At 38.6% G+C, this 16,989-nt stretch overlaps 1 protein-coding gene across 1 annotated transcript in view; it reads left to right on the top strand.

Moving 5' to 3' along the window:
• The window catches only part of LOC107039340 (homeobox protein cut), a 96,645-nt gene that overhangs the window by 34,418 nt on the left and 45,238 nt on the right, over window positions 1-16,989 (top strand). The window contains exon 2 of the mRNA XM_015258907.1: window positions 9,125-9,322. Coding sequence (XP_015114393.1) covers window positions 9,125-9,322 — 198 coding nt within the window. The remainder of the gene's footprint in view (window positions 1-9,124; window positions 9,323-16,989) is intronic.

Below are 16,989 nucleotides of genomic sequence, written 5' to 3' on the forward strand. Positions count from 1 at the left end.
CCCCTCACCCTCCCGCCACTTTGGATTTTGTGTCACGCGGGGTGATTTCGCCGCAAACGATTTCAAACACTGCGTTTGGACGCTTGCGGTGTCTCCCTTATCTGTATATAAAATTTTTTTGTCTCCTTTTTACACTCAGACGTAATTACAAATTTGTATGGCTTGTACTTTGTGTTGGTATCAACGATGTGTTTGTATCGAGCCAACCATTTTTGACTTCATTCTGATCAGGCCACGTCCTCGTGTCTCTAACACCCCCACCACTTCTTCTAGATAGCCAACTTCCATGGGTAATAAAATCAGCGTCGCTGACTCATTGATTTGGTTAGCAGATAAACTATATATACACTGGCATTTAGGCTCTGGAGAAATTGACATTTCTTTGTTTTGTGATGTTTACTTTGTTAGCAAATTGTGAAAGTATATTTGACGATGAAGGGTACAAGTGTACGGAGAGATATTCAATTGGGTCGTTTAAGAATGTAAGATGTTGACCAATTTGATGCAATGGTTAGATTTTTTGATGAGTAAAGTATGGTGCTAAACGTTTGAAAGAAACTTTAGAAACTCGGATCTGTAATTTAGGAGTAAAATGATCAATATTTGCGATATGAATTCTTTCACTTTCATGAAATAAAACAAACTCATCCTTCTCAATGCTCTCCCGTGTTGATCGTTATCGAGAATATCGTAAATCATTCAGCTCGGAGTAGGTTTAAAGTAGCTCGTCATTTATTTCGTTATAAATATGTTGTAATTTATAAACGTCCTCATCAGATATTCCCATTATCTCTATCATTTTACAAAAAATGAAAACGTTGAAAAAACACATTGAATATTTTGCACAGATAGCGTTCGTATAATCCTCAGTTCTGTTCATTGCTTAAAATTTGCATATTCGAAATCGTCGATACTGTATTCATACGAAGAGGTAGGGATATTAAGGGAATTGAATTAACCACGTTGGGAGTTTTCATTATTGAGAAAATTTTCAATTTTCCACTATTAAACTCGAGCGCGGCTGTTCACCGCATATCCTTAACTGCCGCAGCGCGTGCTTTTCCGAATCAGCAGAAATCGTGGACGCGTGGCAATCGCCGGAAACCTCACGCACACAGATGAATATTGAATGTAGATAATGGTGCAATTTTATTTACGATAATTATAATGTTAATGTGTAATGTACATCGGAGAATCGTTGAATCATGTGAGTTGAACATTTATAAGGAGGAATTAATTACTAATAATCTCCTGATTAATAAGTCAAACTTTTTTTCTTCATTATCATCAGGGTCAGTAGAATTTACTCATTAATTGCGACACAACGGAATTACAAGTAATGAGGATGAATTACCATCCCGTAACTAGTGATGCCGCGAGAGACTTTACGAGACATCACGAGACAATACTTTGGAGGGATTGTCTCGGTCTCAGTGAACGCGGCAATTATTGGTGTCGTCTCAGTCTCGAAATGCGCAGTATCGGCTTCTGTCCTGATAATTCCGAGTCAATCTATCTCACCTCGGTTTCCAGTTTTTCGCATTTTTTATATGTAGAATATCAAGACGAGACAAAGCGAGACAAGAAACGAGATTTTACATTAAAAATACGAAAAACTTGAGACCGAGATGAGATAAATTGACTCGGAGTCATCACGAGAGAAGTCGATACTGCGTACTTCGAGACTGGGACTAGACTAAAGATTTCCATGTTCATTGAGACCGAGACCATCTCTCCAAAGGATTGTCTCTTAAAGTCTCTCGCGGCATCACTACCCGTAACATTGCGTTTGCCGTGATATTAAGGGCATTTGGTTCCAAGAAATCGCATCTCAATGCGTTCATCCAGATAAATATTCATTATCGTCATGTTTGATCTTTTTGTGGAATATTTCCAGAAAAAAACCGACCAGGATTCTTCAGCCAGAAGAGCCCAATAAATCATTCAACCAAAAATTTATCCCGGAGATATAGCGTCTGATTTGTCGACAAACAACGGAAAAAATTTAATCACCATCAAAAATTCGACCCATAATCCACTCTCTTCTCAATGTGACGTCTGCTCTATGCAAATAATCTCAAACACCTTTCCAGATTATAATAATAACGTAATAAAGTGAGGATTAGGCTTTGCAATTTATTAAGATGGCGTCAAAATCACATCAGTCAACCGTTGAATTGATGTCGTTCATAGGCTCTACCGCCTGTAAATTCTCAATAGGTAATTCTGACGTGTGGCGTTGTCTAACTAAACATTCACTGATGTTGTACTCAATGACATGTGATTTTCTCTCCCCCACCATATTATTCGGAAGTAACTCTCCATCTTCCTTAATACATTCATTCACACCATCATACACGTACGGAATATCACACCATACACGTACGGAATATCACGCGGATTTCTGATTAGACGTAGAATTAATGATTCGAAAATCAATACAGTGCCACTCCCAAGAGTATTAAGACACTGTTCAGTCGTTCAGAGAAATAGAGGAGGGGGTGGAGGGCCGGGGGGTGTAGAGATGCCACTGAAACAGTGGGTTGTAACCGTCAGGCTGAGATGAAGCGAGTGCGAATATAGAAGTGAGATAAAGAAGAGAAGGGGGAATTTGAGGTGGTTGGTATAGTTTGAAGGGACTCCTACTATTTTGTCACCAAACCCTTCTTCGGGCCTTTGATAACTAATTAGTGTTTTACCCCTTCTCTCCCCTATCCGCCTTTCTCTCTCCTCAGCCACTCTCTCTTTTATCGTACCAATCAGCGGTGTGTCTTCAGTCACCGCCACCCCCTCCCCACCTCTGGGGAAAGGGGTCAGAAAACAGGGGCAGAGGAAGAGCAGACGAGAGCCCAATGGGTGGAAAGGGGGTGAGCCCCTTTTTAGGATGGCTATATCGAATCCTATACCTTCCATACCCAAAAGATGGGAATCAAAGGATTTTCAGTGTGAAGCGTCAAAAGTGCAGGAGGATATTTCAAAATTGGGTAGGCAACCCCTTTTCTCTACACCCTTAGTCGCTTTTGCCAACCCTTTTTCGATTTCATTTGGTGGAGAGTAATAAGGAGAGGAGACAAGAGTGAAGAGAGAAGTGTAGACATATAGGGCTTTTTTCATTCATTATTGTTCGATTTTTTTTATGAAGTTCTGCATGAACATGGCAGATAGGAAGTTTAAATTTTGCTAATGATTGGTTTTAATTGCCCATTGGCAATCAACAGAACTTCTGATGAGAAAAAAAATTACTTGTGCCAAATATTCGTTTACTTGAGAGAAGCATTTATTTTTTTTAAATCGTAGTTCTTCAATCGAGTCATGCCCAGGTGAGCCTGATTACGTTTCAATTATCATAATCATATTGCTCTAGAAGATGACCATGATGCACATGACCTTGAATGAATTCCTCTAATGATTGTTCATTTTTCCTAAATTTCTTATTTTCTAGAGGGAAGAATATCGATCAATTTTTTATGTTGACTAGGGGGCTACGCCCCCTGTTCGCTTCGCTCGCCAACCCCCATATGACCCACATATGATTCTGACCCTTATGACCCTTAATCTGACCCTTATGTCCCACACTTTCATCATCAGAAATCAATTTAGATTTTTATAATATAAAGAGTTATATTGCGATCCTTATTTAGACCCTTAATCTACCCTTTGTGATCCTTAATCTGACCCTTATAAACCTTATTTAGAACCTTAATTTGACCCTCATTATAACCTTTGTGACCTTTATTTTGACCCTCGTAGCCCTTACTTAGACTCTTGTGACCCTTAATTTTAAAGTTTTAATTTCGAGTACCAATTTTTCATCACCCGAAGTCAATTTGGATCGTTATAATATAGAGAGAAAATTACTTAAGGGGTTCACTCAAGGTCATAACTAACATCATCATTTTCTAGAGCAATATAATTGACATAATTGAAACCTAATGAGGATTGCCCGGGAATGACTCGACTGAAGGAATACGGTATTGAAAAAATGCCTATTTGGCAAAAATAATTTGGTTTCTCATTGTAAGAAGAAATCATTTCTATCGGTGCATTGATCACTGCCAAATAACTTTTCTTCCAAAGTTCTCTGTTACCAAAACTTTGAACAAATCCAAGATCAACGGTGAACATAACGCGAGATCATAAATATCGTAACATTCTTATATTTTCATCAAACCAATCATTAAAATTTATGTTACGATCAGAGAGGCACCGCGTACACATACATATATCAGTTTAGCTGCCATCGTACTCGGTTATAGTCATGTACCGAAAACTCCTGCACTCGGAGGGGTGCGAATCGCGAGGCAAAATACAGGGGGTGTGTATTCCAGGATTCATGTAGCTTAGAATCATGGCGTGGTGCTCACACCCTCGAGGAGGGGGGTAATATTGTAATCTATGTGTGAAAGAATGCGGAGTGAGAAAGGCGCGAGAGATGAAAAATTGGCGCACTCCAATAGGACGAGACCTAGAGTTGTAAGGGGGTAGTTTTCGGCGTCGATGCGCCCATGTTCGAACTCTGCGGTCACTCGGGGGTTGGAGATGTTCTCTGTCTTTTTCCCTCTTTCTGGGCGATTCACGCGGAGATGAAGTGCCGTGCGAACACTGTGGGTGGGGTACGCGTATACGGAAACAATGACGCCTGTACCCAAATCCCTGCTTTCTATTCGCTTTTTTTTTGCCACGGGGTGCCATTAGAACCCCGCGGCGTACCCATAAAAATATAACCCTCGCATTGTGCCAGTACGAAGCCGAAGGTAGAGATTTTCCAATACGGAAACTCATACCCCTCCCCCTTTTTCAATTTTCCCAATGAACATTCATCATTTCCATTTTCTTGTATGAATTTTCCACTTCAGGTTTAACGAAAAAAATTTTACATCAAAATTTATTGTTCTTGATGTTGTGATTCTACTATAGTAGGACTTTATGTACACCAATGGATTTCTATTTTATTGTTCATTTCAGTGTACTTGGAACAATGATGATTAATTCCGATTGAATGTTGATTGCAATATCACGAGTCAATTGGCTTGCACTACAGAAGGATTACAAAGATGATTGACTCCTGGAATTGCGGAGCATTGTCATTTATTCGACCGTGCAAAATTGAAATGACAAAACAGTAATTTGATTGAATGTCAGTTTGACCATGGGTTTGAATTGAAACGGGTGATGCAGCGTAAATCCTAGTAGAATCGTCGATTCATGTAAATTGTCACAATACACTTCATTCTAACTTTTTTTTTATAGGAATATATGCATCCAACCAAAACTTCCCCACCACCTCGGGCACTCCAGCCGACCGTGTGGCACACATCGAATCTTTTCATTGTTCATCTGGGGATGAGTCGTATTATCAATTTTGATATTTTACCAACTCCATTGTACCCTCTCGATGAAACTCATCTGAATCACTGTCATGTCATCTATTTGTCAGTGATCTGAGTTTTATGAATGCTCATTTTTCAAATTATCCCCTTAAATTCCACCGGCAATCAGAAAAAAGTCATCAATAAAAAATTTGAGTGAAGGACAAAAAAAGTAGGAAAAAAAATGAGAGAGAAAAGAGAGTACTTGAAAGAGGTGCTTGTGTCTAATCATGTTTAAGGAGGGGCTTTAATTTTTCATTAAGACAGAGTAGAACATCAAAGACGGTCTTCATTTTTTATCCAATGCCATCATCCCCGGAATCGAGAGTGGATTGCCCGAGGCATTGTCGTTCACTGACTTGTCTCCGCAAAAAAACCCTTTCTCTCCCTCAATCTATTGACATTCTCTAAATATCGCCAGTGATGCGATCCAACCCCTTCGCCTTCCATTATCAAACCCACCGGTTAAAAAACCCTGAAAAATATATAACCTCAAAGAGCCATCTGTACCTCCACCCCACTGTGATCAATTATTACCAGATTGATTCTAACAAGTACACGTAACCACTGATATGTTTGTTTTCCTTCGCCTTGTTCTTTATTCACCTCACCATTTCAGATTATTCTGGTATTCACACTTATGTGGTTTTAGATCTCCAGTCGGTCGATATCTTAATAATGAATACAAGGGGGGGTTTCACTCTTGTTGGCTGTTGTGGGGCGATTGAAGAAGGGGTGAAGGGAGAGGGAGGTGATTGAGGGGTACTAACAGAAACGGGGGAATGGTGCTGTGTTACGATATAGATATCTATATACATGTATAATGCTTATATACAACGAGGAAAAAGAGGGATGGCCATGGAGAAAACGAGGAGACGAAAAAGGAGCAGGAGAAGGAGGGGTGGAAGATCATTCGCACCTCGGTGGTGTAATGAGAAAATTTGAAATATCGCACCCACCATCCCTTCAATTTATAACGAAAAAAAATAACACTGTCGTAGTCATATCCGACTGATCCACCGTCTCCTTTCACCGCCTTGCGACGCCAACCCTTCGTCATATCACACTCCGCGGAATCACTCATTCCGTTTTTCTCAATTCATAATAGCACCTGTTCATACCTCAGAACACCACAAATTGATGCTTCCTCTTCCTCTTTTTTCAGCAATAAAGGCAAAATGAACAAAGTAATTTGTCGAAAACTTTGAACTTTTGGGTCCGATCATCAGAATCGCAGCTGCAGTTGCACCAAAAGCCAAAAGCCCAGCACCGAGTAATGATCGACTCGACCCCTGCATAAGGAGGCTAATGTCTAGCGTCACGAAACCCTATCGTTCTCAATTTTTTCTTCAACTCCCTCATTTTTCCTTTGTTATAACGAGAAACTCGTGTAATTTGATGTATTTCTTAGATTCTGATTAGAAGATTAATGAGAAAATGATTAATTTCATCAGAGTTGTATAAAGAAGATGGGGTGGGGAAATTATATTATAATTTCTATGCACATCACGGGGTACATAGATGCAGCACGTGGTAGTGACGATAGACGTTAGCATCGTCCAACTGGTAATGACGAACACATGCGCTTCTCAAACCCTCCAGTCAGCATTATTCCAATCGGCCCACAAGATCTATATATGTATATGCATTCTACATATGTTTGACTCATTAATTGGCATCTGGAGTCAATTAAAATTACCGTTAATTATTAGTTTGGTTATTTGACAGTAAAACGTGGAGGCGCATTCATTGATTTCAACAAATGTTTTAAGGGGGAGAGGAACTTTGGGTTTTTCCCGATATTGTATTTGATGATTTTCTACCAATGTTTCATTCATTTTTAGCCTCATTGATGGTCTCCATTCACTCTCGTGCAGGATGTTAGCCTGTCACTATTGATACACATCCGTTCCTCCCGCGCAATTGGAATTGCTGCGTATTACAGGTCTCAAATACCTATTTACGCTCCCCGTATTATTCCGTAATTATCGATAACATCGTCAAGGCTTTTTGCCGGAAAACAATGGGTCATTACATTACTTATAGTCTATAGCTCGAACCTGTACGTTGCACTACAGCGTCATTTTTCTTCAATTTTTTTTATAAACACAACTGCACTGTTCAAAATTTTTGTCTGAAGTTTCCGTGCCAAATTCCGGGAATTTTTATCATCTTCCAATTCTACTCAAATTTCAGGAAATCTTGTCATTGAAAATTCCGAATTTCGGGGAAAAATCAAACAGAACTGTATATTTCCGTTCCATTTTTCCCTGAAAATGAATGGAAAACCAGAAAATTCTGATAAATATATTCTTGAATTTTCAGGACAGCGGTACTGAATGCGATTTAAGGGGGAAAATCCTGAAATTTCAGATTTCACTGAAAATTCAACGCAATTCGACTAGTGATGTCGCGAGAGACTTTACGAGACAATACTTTGGAAAGATGGTGTCGATCTCAATAAACATGAAAATCTTTGGTCTCGTCTCAGTCTCGACATACGCAGTATCGACTCCTCTCGTAATGAGTCCGAGTCAATTTATCTTATCTCGGTCTCAAGTTTTTCGTATTTTTAATGTAAAATTTCGGGTTTTGTCTCATTTTGTCTCGTTTCGATTTTCTACATGTAAAAACGCGAAAAACTGGAAACCGAGGTGAGATAAATTAACTCGAAGTCGATACTACGTATTTCGAGTCTACAACGAGACCAAAAATTTCCACGTTCATCGACCGAAACCATGTCTCCAAAGTATTGTCTCCTAAAATCTCTTGCGGCATCACTAGTGAAATTGCATTGAATTTTCCGTGAAATCTAAAATTTCATGATTTTTTTTCTCCTGAATCGAGTGATCATATTGAACATTCGAATCAGTGGGACACACTGGTGAATCACGGCAATATTCAGTTGATTCATTCTTCCATGACAACTGGTGACGAATTTTCCAATAGTGTCCATTAAATGGCACCTTTAATCGATTGAATAATTCCAAAGTGGTTCTGGGAATAAGACGACCAAAATAAACGATAATTGATAATTTTGGGACGAGATTGACATTTCAAAACTGATGACCAATTCTCATTTTTCATTCGTCTGACACTTTGTCTCTTCATGAGCTCTATATTCATTCGACTTCCTCCGATAATGATCGACAAACATATGCAAACATTCGTAATTTTCAAAGGGGTGAATGTACCCACTTATTATTTTCATGTTTATTTTCATTCTACGACTCTTTCTATCTTTGGTATTCCGGCGTTCCCGAAATATTCGAATTTCATATGAATTAATTAACTGAGTGTTTGAAGTTATAGCCTCGCGAAACCCTACTTCAATCTCATATACGTATATAACCTCTCCCTAATTCTATTTTCGTTGAAAATCTCATCTCATTTCTCTCTGAAGCATTATGATTGATTTCAAGTTTTGTGACTATTCGCTGTAAATATAATTTACCGCAAAGTTTCGCTTGTGGAATTCATGATGGAATTGTTGATGGAGGTGATCATAGACTGCGGGCGAAATGTTGTTTCCAAGACGGTGGCGAAAGACCAGTGGCTATTTTAAAGTGCGATTGAGTCTCGTAGACCATATTGGCGCCATATTAATCGTAAATTTACTTGGTGGGACATAAACCCTCTGTGTTAATCTTTACTTCCCTTGGAATAAATGAAAGCCATTAATGTATCATTCATTACCCGAGTTAATTTCAAAGCAATTTCACTAAAGAAAAATATCTTTCCTTATGTTATTGCAGAGGGCAACACTAGCTGAGAAAGAGGTAACCACGCTGAAGGAGCAGCTTTCCGCGCTGACTGATGGTAATTCTAAGACTGAGGGACAACAGCAGACGTCCCAAAATGTACAGATCACAGATACAAGTCATGATCAAAGTAATCCAAGAAGAACACCCAACAGTAACTTGGAGCAGGAGCTTCAGGCCAAAGATAAAGAGGTAAGTTCACCTGCTAATCCTCAAGGACAACATTAATATCTTCATTATTCAAGATTATTCAAAACGCAAATAATTCCATGAATGGAATAGACACAATAGCTCCAACATGTACATGGACGTGTGCAATTGCAAGAGGGTTAAAGCATACTCTCTCTCCCTCTTCCTCTCTCTTTCTCTCTATCACCTCGCACATTTACCCCTTCTCTGAACCAACAAACGCCTATAGACTGAAAACGACTACCATGGCAATGGCAATACAACAATGGATGTTGAACACCGATCGACGTATTACCAGATGCTATTCACTTTTTAACCTATCACCCTGATTCACTCGCACAATCCCCTCATTTTCCACTTAAGCTATACCCACAGATTCCACATTACCACAGTAATTACCATCACATTATATGGTTGCTCTTCTCTTCTCATCCATAGTTTCAATGCTTAATTCGATAATATCCGGATATCCTCATCATTCTGAAAAAATGCCGATCGACGTATGGATGAATACAGAAAATAGATTGAAGATCCAGTTGAATAGTATTCGATGTCTGCATATGAAAGTTCAATAGTCGCGCATGTGTATTTTTGGATGGGGACATTTTGGACGTGCCTTCATTCCACAGAATGCGACACCAACGAACCTGCGACGACGAGTGAAACGCACCCGGGACACAGTAAAAGTATTAAATAAGCTATGGGAAGTGTCATTTCAATATAAATCCTAATATCGTTTAACGAGAATTGGCGATGCTATAAGTGGACGATAGGTGTCTTAAAAAAGCCACATATACGTATAAATTGTGGCAAGTAAAGTTGTGAGTAATTTTCAACGGTAATGACATGAGGCGCGCTTATGTTTGTAGGGTAAATAAAATCAAAGACATATTCAATGTGGGCAAGTGAATGCGAGACCATTTGCCACAACGTTGTGCCATGCTCAAAATAAACTCTCAAGACATGGATACCGATCGTAAACGGTATGATGAGAATGAAAAGGAAATAAGTGGAAATAAGCACTGAGGGGGAAGGGATAGTTTGTGAAAAAATAACTCGATGAAGAAGCTGAGAAACCCACACTCACTGATAATCGAGTGTTCTCGTTTTCTCGCTATTTTACTGTCAACGATTCGAGTTGATTACTCGGAATTTCTGGTGTATTTATATACTACACATCATTGCGGATCATCGTACGTCTATTAACCATTGGGTTATGGTAGATGGAATGACATTAATTCGTGCCGATACTATCAGTCTCGAGTGCCATTTCCAATATTCAACTGATTTTATTACACCGTTTTAGTGCTTAAATAAACTTGAATTATATTTATCATGGCTAATTTCCTAGGTGGTTAAGAGGCTAGAAAAATAAATATATTGCAGTGCCCACCTAGCATAAGTAGCTGGGGATAAGAGCAGTCGTATGTTTACTTTTAACGTCTCTTCCCATGGCGTTATGCATTCTTAACCGGCTGTTAGCCCTTTTGTCCGGTAGTATCGTAAAAATTGTGTGAAAAATATATATAGCCGCTATCTTTTTAACCATAAAATCCAATGCATTAGGCTTCCGTTTACCGCAAAATCTCCGGTAAGAGAAAATAAAATGGGGTGAACAATATTCTCGATATTTAAAGAGTGGTTAAAAGTGATGAAAATGGCACTTCAAGTTCAATAAGTATTCTTCTCACTGGCAACAGAATGGAAGTTTGACTCTAGTGCGGTAACGCAAAAGTTGGATCTCCCCAACCACTTGATGAAGAATCGTTTGCTCAACGCCTTTGGTCCGTTGTAATTCCAAGTACCGATAATCGTCAATCCCCTCAATCTCTCTCCCTCTTCACTCATCCTGGCTTTCTGTTCTGGGCTTCTTTCATCCCTCTTTGCATTCTCCGTAAAATGTGCTCTTAGCTGCCGGCCGCCCCCTGTCTCACAACTCGGGATAAGAATTTTCACTCCCTTGGACGATACAATGTCTCTGTTGAGTTATCACCAATCGACAACCACTCTTTGGATATTTTTTTCTCCCATCGCTTTGATATTATTGTAATTTGTTGCGGGAAATCGAGGGAACAGGATGACATTTCGCCGATAAAGATTATCGACTTCCTTCCCGCCCAGTCATTACATTTCAAAGTATAGGAATATTCTTTGTGGAACAATCAGTCGATTTCCATTTGTGTTTTTGTTTGTATTTTAAAATGAATAACTTCAATAATTCTTTTCTTCAGTGGCGTATAACGTGGAGGAATTCAATAATGAATAAAAGGATACATTTCAATGGGAAGAATGTAAAACAAAAGGACCTTTTATTCCATTTCACGAAAGAAAAAAATTACAACAGGGATGAATAATAATATTATTGAGCAAAGTTTGTGATCCATACTAATTTAGAATTAATCGATAAATAATTAATAAATAGCAGGCCGTTTTTAGCTCCCAAAAGAATTAATATATTTACTCGGAGAAATACACCATCGTTTACTAATTCATAACGCTAGACTGGTCACCATGCGAGGGAATTGCCGCAACACGTCGTTTTATTCACCTTGCCATCGACTGGTTGATCGGAAAAATTTGAGAAAAATTGAATTCGTCAGTTGAATTATCTGGAAAATTTTAGTATTTTTTTTCAATATTGTATCCTTACTTCTGGGAGAAAAAAAAATTATTTCCAACAGGTGAACAATTTTTTCCCGTGTTAAATGAAATTGCCTGTTGCGCGACGTTGCTGGGAACTCGCTAAACGCGCCGGGAAGTGTAGAGTGGATTCGGCAACGCTGGAGCCTAAATAACACGGCGGCACTCTCCCGCGAAGGTGACTAAAGTCGCATTTTCCCGTCAGGTGACCAGACTAGGGTTAAATACCTATCTGCTTCCAACTACTTCTTAAGAATTCATGGGTTTGAAGTTTCTAAATGAAGAATATCACTCTAATGTTATTTTAATCATCATATCCTTGCACCGGCTTCAGTATGAGAACGTGAAGATTGTTGAGTCAGAGGTATGTGAGACTTAGAACGAGAGGTTGCCCAGTGCCAAGGCAAATACGAATCGCGAGTGTTTGAAAACAACACTGGCCTGATGTACCCATCGCGGGAGGAGAAGAAATAAACTGACTCATGTCAATCATCAGTTAAAATACACCATTGAGTTTTGTATTTTATTCGCTCCGCTATCGAATTGATAATTAAAATTTTGATACATTCAGGGTAAAATGGAAGTTCATCGAGTTTTGTTTATCAATTATTTGGATTGTCTATTGGTTTTCAAAGGCCAAAATGATTGAATATGAATTGCAAATTGACGGGTGAAACAATAGTCAGCCATGATGATAATAACGCCAATAACAAATACAGTGTTAGACCGTATATTTGTCTTGATAGGGAGATTTACTGATGATTACGCGATAAGGAGCTGAATCGAGACTGCGCAATGGCACGTGCACCATTCGGGCGATAATAAAACCGCGACAAACACTGCTTACGACGCCGAATTGATAATTTTTTTTATCTGAAATACATACATCAGAGAAATAACACCAATAAGCCATTCGATTTTCGACTCGATCTTTTATTATTCTATTTGGTATCTGCTTCAACTCCAGCGATGATTGTACATGGGATTTTTCGCAGCAGTAAATATTCCTCATTTGAGGAACATTATTTTTGTAGTAGGCTTATTTTGATTGAAAACGACATACCGTTAGGAAAGAGACTGAAATTTCAAAAGATATTCAATTTTCAGAGAATAATTGAAGTGACATTTGCAGTTGCCATTGATTTTTCCATAAAAATATAAATTTTCAACGATGAAATTTCTTGGAATTTCAGTGAAAATATAATGTGAGCAAAATTTCAAGAAATGCGCTGGAAATTTTAGCCAAAATTTCTTTATCAGTGATTGGATCGAATCAGATATCCACGTCAAATCAGCAGGACAAAAAAGTCGATGCTAATGATTTTTGTCTCAATTTTTTTCTGAAAAGATGGCGATGAGATAAAAATTTTGAAAAAATTTAAAAAAATATTGATAATTGAGGGAGTTATGATTTTTTGAAAATGGCTCATTTTTGTCAAAAAACTTTTTTTTTTCAAATTAGCCTCAATATTTCTGCGGGTTTTCAAGCTCTCAAATCGCCCTTCGGCATACTCAAAGAATATGAAAAACCCTTCAAACGCCATACACAGCATTATCTTCAGTTTGACAGAATTTGTACGAGAAAACGTTTTTTTTTTCAATCGTGAATTACTGAAAAAACAATTTTTTAAATCTGAAATTTTCACCAAAAATTGTCAATAAAATGAAAGAAATTTTGGCACCAATTAGAGTTTGTCTTTTGCCGTAGTTTGGTCGTTATTATTTTTTTCAGTAGGACAAATACTGAAAATTACTGAAAATCACTATTATTCATGCAATTATCCCCCAAATGAGTGAATATTCAAATGAGTAATTATAAATAAGTCAATTCACTTAAACTCTCGATTACCAACAAATGAAAACTTTTTGAAAAATGTGTCTGCTTTTTGAATCTTTGGAATCTGCTTTGGAATCTCGAAATTAAGAACATTGTTATTTTATTGAAAATAAATTTTTTTCGTTTGAGAACTACATGGAATTGAAGGCTATGCGTCGCACCCTTAGAGAGACAGGGAAATCCCATTCCGAATTGAAAAGCGAAATGACATTGGTTTTGTGCCAATAGTTTCCGAGAGATGACAAAAAGAAATTTCATTGAATAACAAAATTTCCATTCCCAACTGCAACTACTGGAGCAATTTTATTGTCCTTTCACTGGCAAATGGTCAAACATGGAAAATTATTCCTGAATAAAAAATAATATTCCTGAGTCGAAAATTGTTTCATTTCGACGGAATGAGGAAAAACCATTAATATAATGGTCGTAAAGATCGACGAGGAATTATTGGAGAGATTGTGAAATTGTCACGAAATTGTTTGAACAAGTTTTTTACGAGTTATAAGGTGATATAAGGAAAAAAAGAGGAAAATCATTTTATTTGGTTTGTCGGAGGTTTTAACAATGAAATATTTCGACTTTGTGGAGTGGGCTCGTGAGGGCCTATGGGTTTGAGACTCAATGAAAAGGATTCTTGACGCTAGGGTTCAAGAGGGAGGAATGGCCGCAGAAAAGAGAGGGGGCTGAATGGAGAGAAAAAAAATGAGGATGGAATATTTGCGCTTGGGAAGAAAAAAAATCCCGAGTCGAACATTAGGACCTGAATTCCCCCTTGAACACCCATCATGAGTAGGAGGACCAGGATGAAGTTAGGGTGTATTTACATTCAGAAAGACCCCCTGGTTTCCGCCTGAACGTGCGAGTTATTTCCAAATTCCGAGGGTTCAGGAGGAAAATAGGAGTTGTGTTAAACCTATTTATCGCCTGCACCCCCTAAAATGTTTTCCACTCCATCCCTCCTGGAAAGAATCTACAAACCCTTTCGAGGTATTTTTATTTATTTTTAATTATTAACATGAGAAGTACGGGTGAAAATTAAGGTCATACTCAAGGGTCATATATAAGGGTAAAAAATAACGGTCAGAAACGACAGTCAAAAATAAGGGTGAGAATTTCTGTAATTTTCACCGCAAACAGCAATAAACAAAATAGTGAGCTACTCAATCATCCTGGCTATCAGGGTTAATTCAGGGGATTTATGATTCCTTTTCATTGGACAGGAGGAGAAGGGAGAAAAAAGTATCAGTTGAGAAGAGTTTTTACACCTTTAGGATGAGGCAGGATCATATGAGGAGTTATTCAGGATGTATATGATGAGCAAAGGAGGAAAATATATCTCAAGGCGGCAATAGGGGGGAATAAGGTCCAGATATACGACTTGAGGAGGTAATAGGGGAAAATAAGGTCCAGATATTCGACTCGAGGAGGTAATAGGGGGGAATAAGGTCCGGATATTCGACTCGGGTTCACCCCCAACTTTTGTAAATCAATTTTTTCAAACTAGTTCATTCATATTGTGTACTCCTCTTCTTAGGAATCTTTATTTTCATTTCATTTGGGAAAAGTCCCCACATCTGGACTCGACCAGCGACTCGGACATTTCGTTTATTATATTCCTGAACACGTGGTCCCCGTGCCGAAGTCTCTTCTCCATAAATATCAAATTTTTCCCCTTTTTTTCTACCTCAAACGAAAGGCGAATTTTTAATCCTTCCATTGTCCCTTTGAAGTCGAAAACTTTTACTCCAATGAAAATACTTTCGGAAAGTAACGGAAGGGTCATTTTATGACTTTATTACGGTCACGCCGTCCCCACAAAAGGCTCCGGGATGTCCGAAGGTAGTTTCCTGCAACTATCCCCTCCACTTCTTTCAGTCTGACAATCCCTGCCAACCTTTTTGACCAAATAAACTTGGTAAATATCGACGGATGCATCGTCAACCAGTTGAAGATTCGTGTTCTAATGGAAAGGTTGTCTCTCGAATTTTGCCTCTTGTCAAGCCATTTAACTCCATACAACATCAAAGTTCTCAGTGATTCTACAGTGAAAAATTGAATATATTCATCGGCAGGGAAAAATACTAATCTCAGTTAATTAACTAATTATCTGTTCAACGCTAAATAATGTGTCTCGACGAAGCATTCATCCTTCGGCAGGTAATACTCTCTCATTTAACATTTTTCAACTCATCTTCTTCTACCCCTTCACTCCAGAATATTTCCAATAATAACAAAAATTAATTATCCCACGAAACTTTCTCAAAAATAAAACCCTCCAAACTCGCAATAAAATAAAATTGAAACCAAATTTCTCACTGTGCAAATAAAAAGCCCGGGCTAACGAAGAGTGGCGTCCTTTATTACCAGAGGAGACCGGAGAGATAGAGATTGGGCAGTGGCGGTGCGCAGGGGACACGCAAGCGATAGAAAAGAAGAAACGATACTAAAAAAAAACCACCTCCTCCTCCCTTCTCGAATATAAGAGGAACGGGGGATCGCACAAATACGCTTGAAAATTAGATTCATAACTTTTCTGCTTCGCTTTCGCGGACGAAACGACTATTATGAAAAAAGTATAGAGGAAGGATGGCGTATACGGGGCTAGCTTGTTAAAAATTCCGTGTGCCTGCTAATATCAATCCTCAGTGTTTCACCGTGAAGCGACTCATACACTGGCAGGATATATAGGGGGATGAGAGTTGGGCCTCGCGCGTGTGCACATCGTGAAAGGATCCTCACTCCGCCCCTTGATTCACTGGGGTTCGCCTTCGTGGCCTGGGCATCGCACCACCTCCGTCGTCCAGACAAGAGAGAAAATCCCACCCTCCCATCTACCACCTACTATACCCTCCTCCCTCGTTCATTTCCCTCAGGTGCATGTGGAGAAGGAGGGAATGAGGGAGAAGATTTGAGGATTATGCTTTCCGTTTTTCCGGCCAACGTGATTATTAAGCTGAATCGCAACGTCTGATGGTCTCCTCTGCTTTTTTTTCGTTTATATAGTTTTTCATTCACTTCTTTCTTCCCTTCAAATCCCACTTTTTTTTTGTCCCTACAAAATTGAGGACTAAACAATTATTTACTCTCCATGATTTGGTTATGAGGATCGAAAGAACGATATTTTGAGAATGAAAATACAAGTATTTATTTACAGAATTCAAGGAAATATTTTTGAAATAGATTTTATTATAAA

This window comes from Diachasma alloeum, unplaced genomic scaffold (assembly GCF_001412515.2).
Source record: "Diachasma alloeum isolate Michigan unplaced genomic scaffold, Dall2.0 Dall_scaffold_00296, whole genome shotgun sequence".
Classification (NCBI taxonomy): Eukaryota; Metazoa; Arthropoda; class Insecta; order Hymenoptera; family Braconidae; genus Diachasma; species Diachasma alloeum.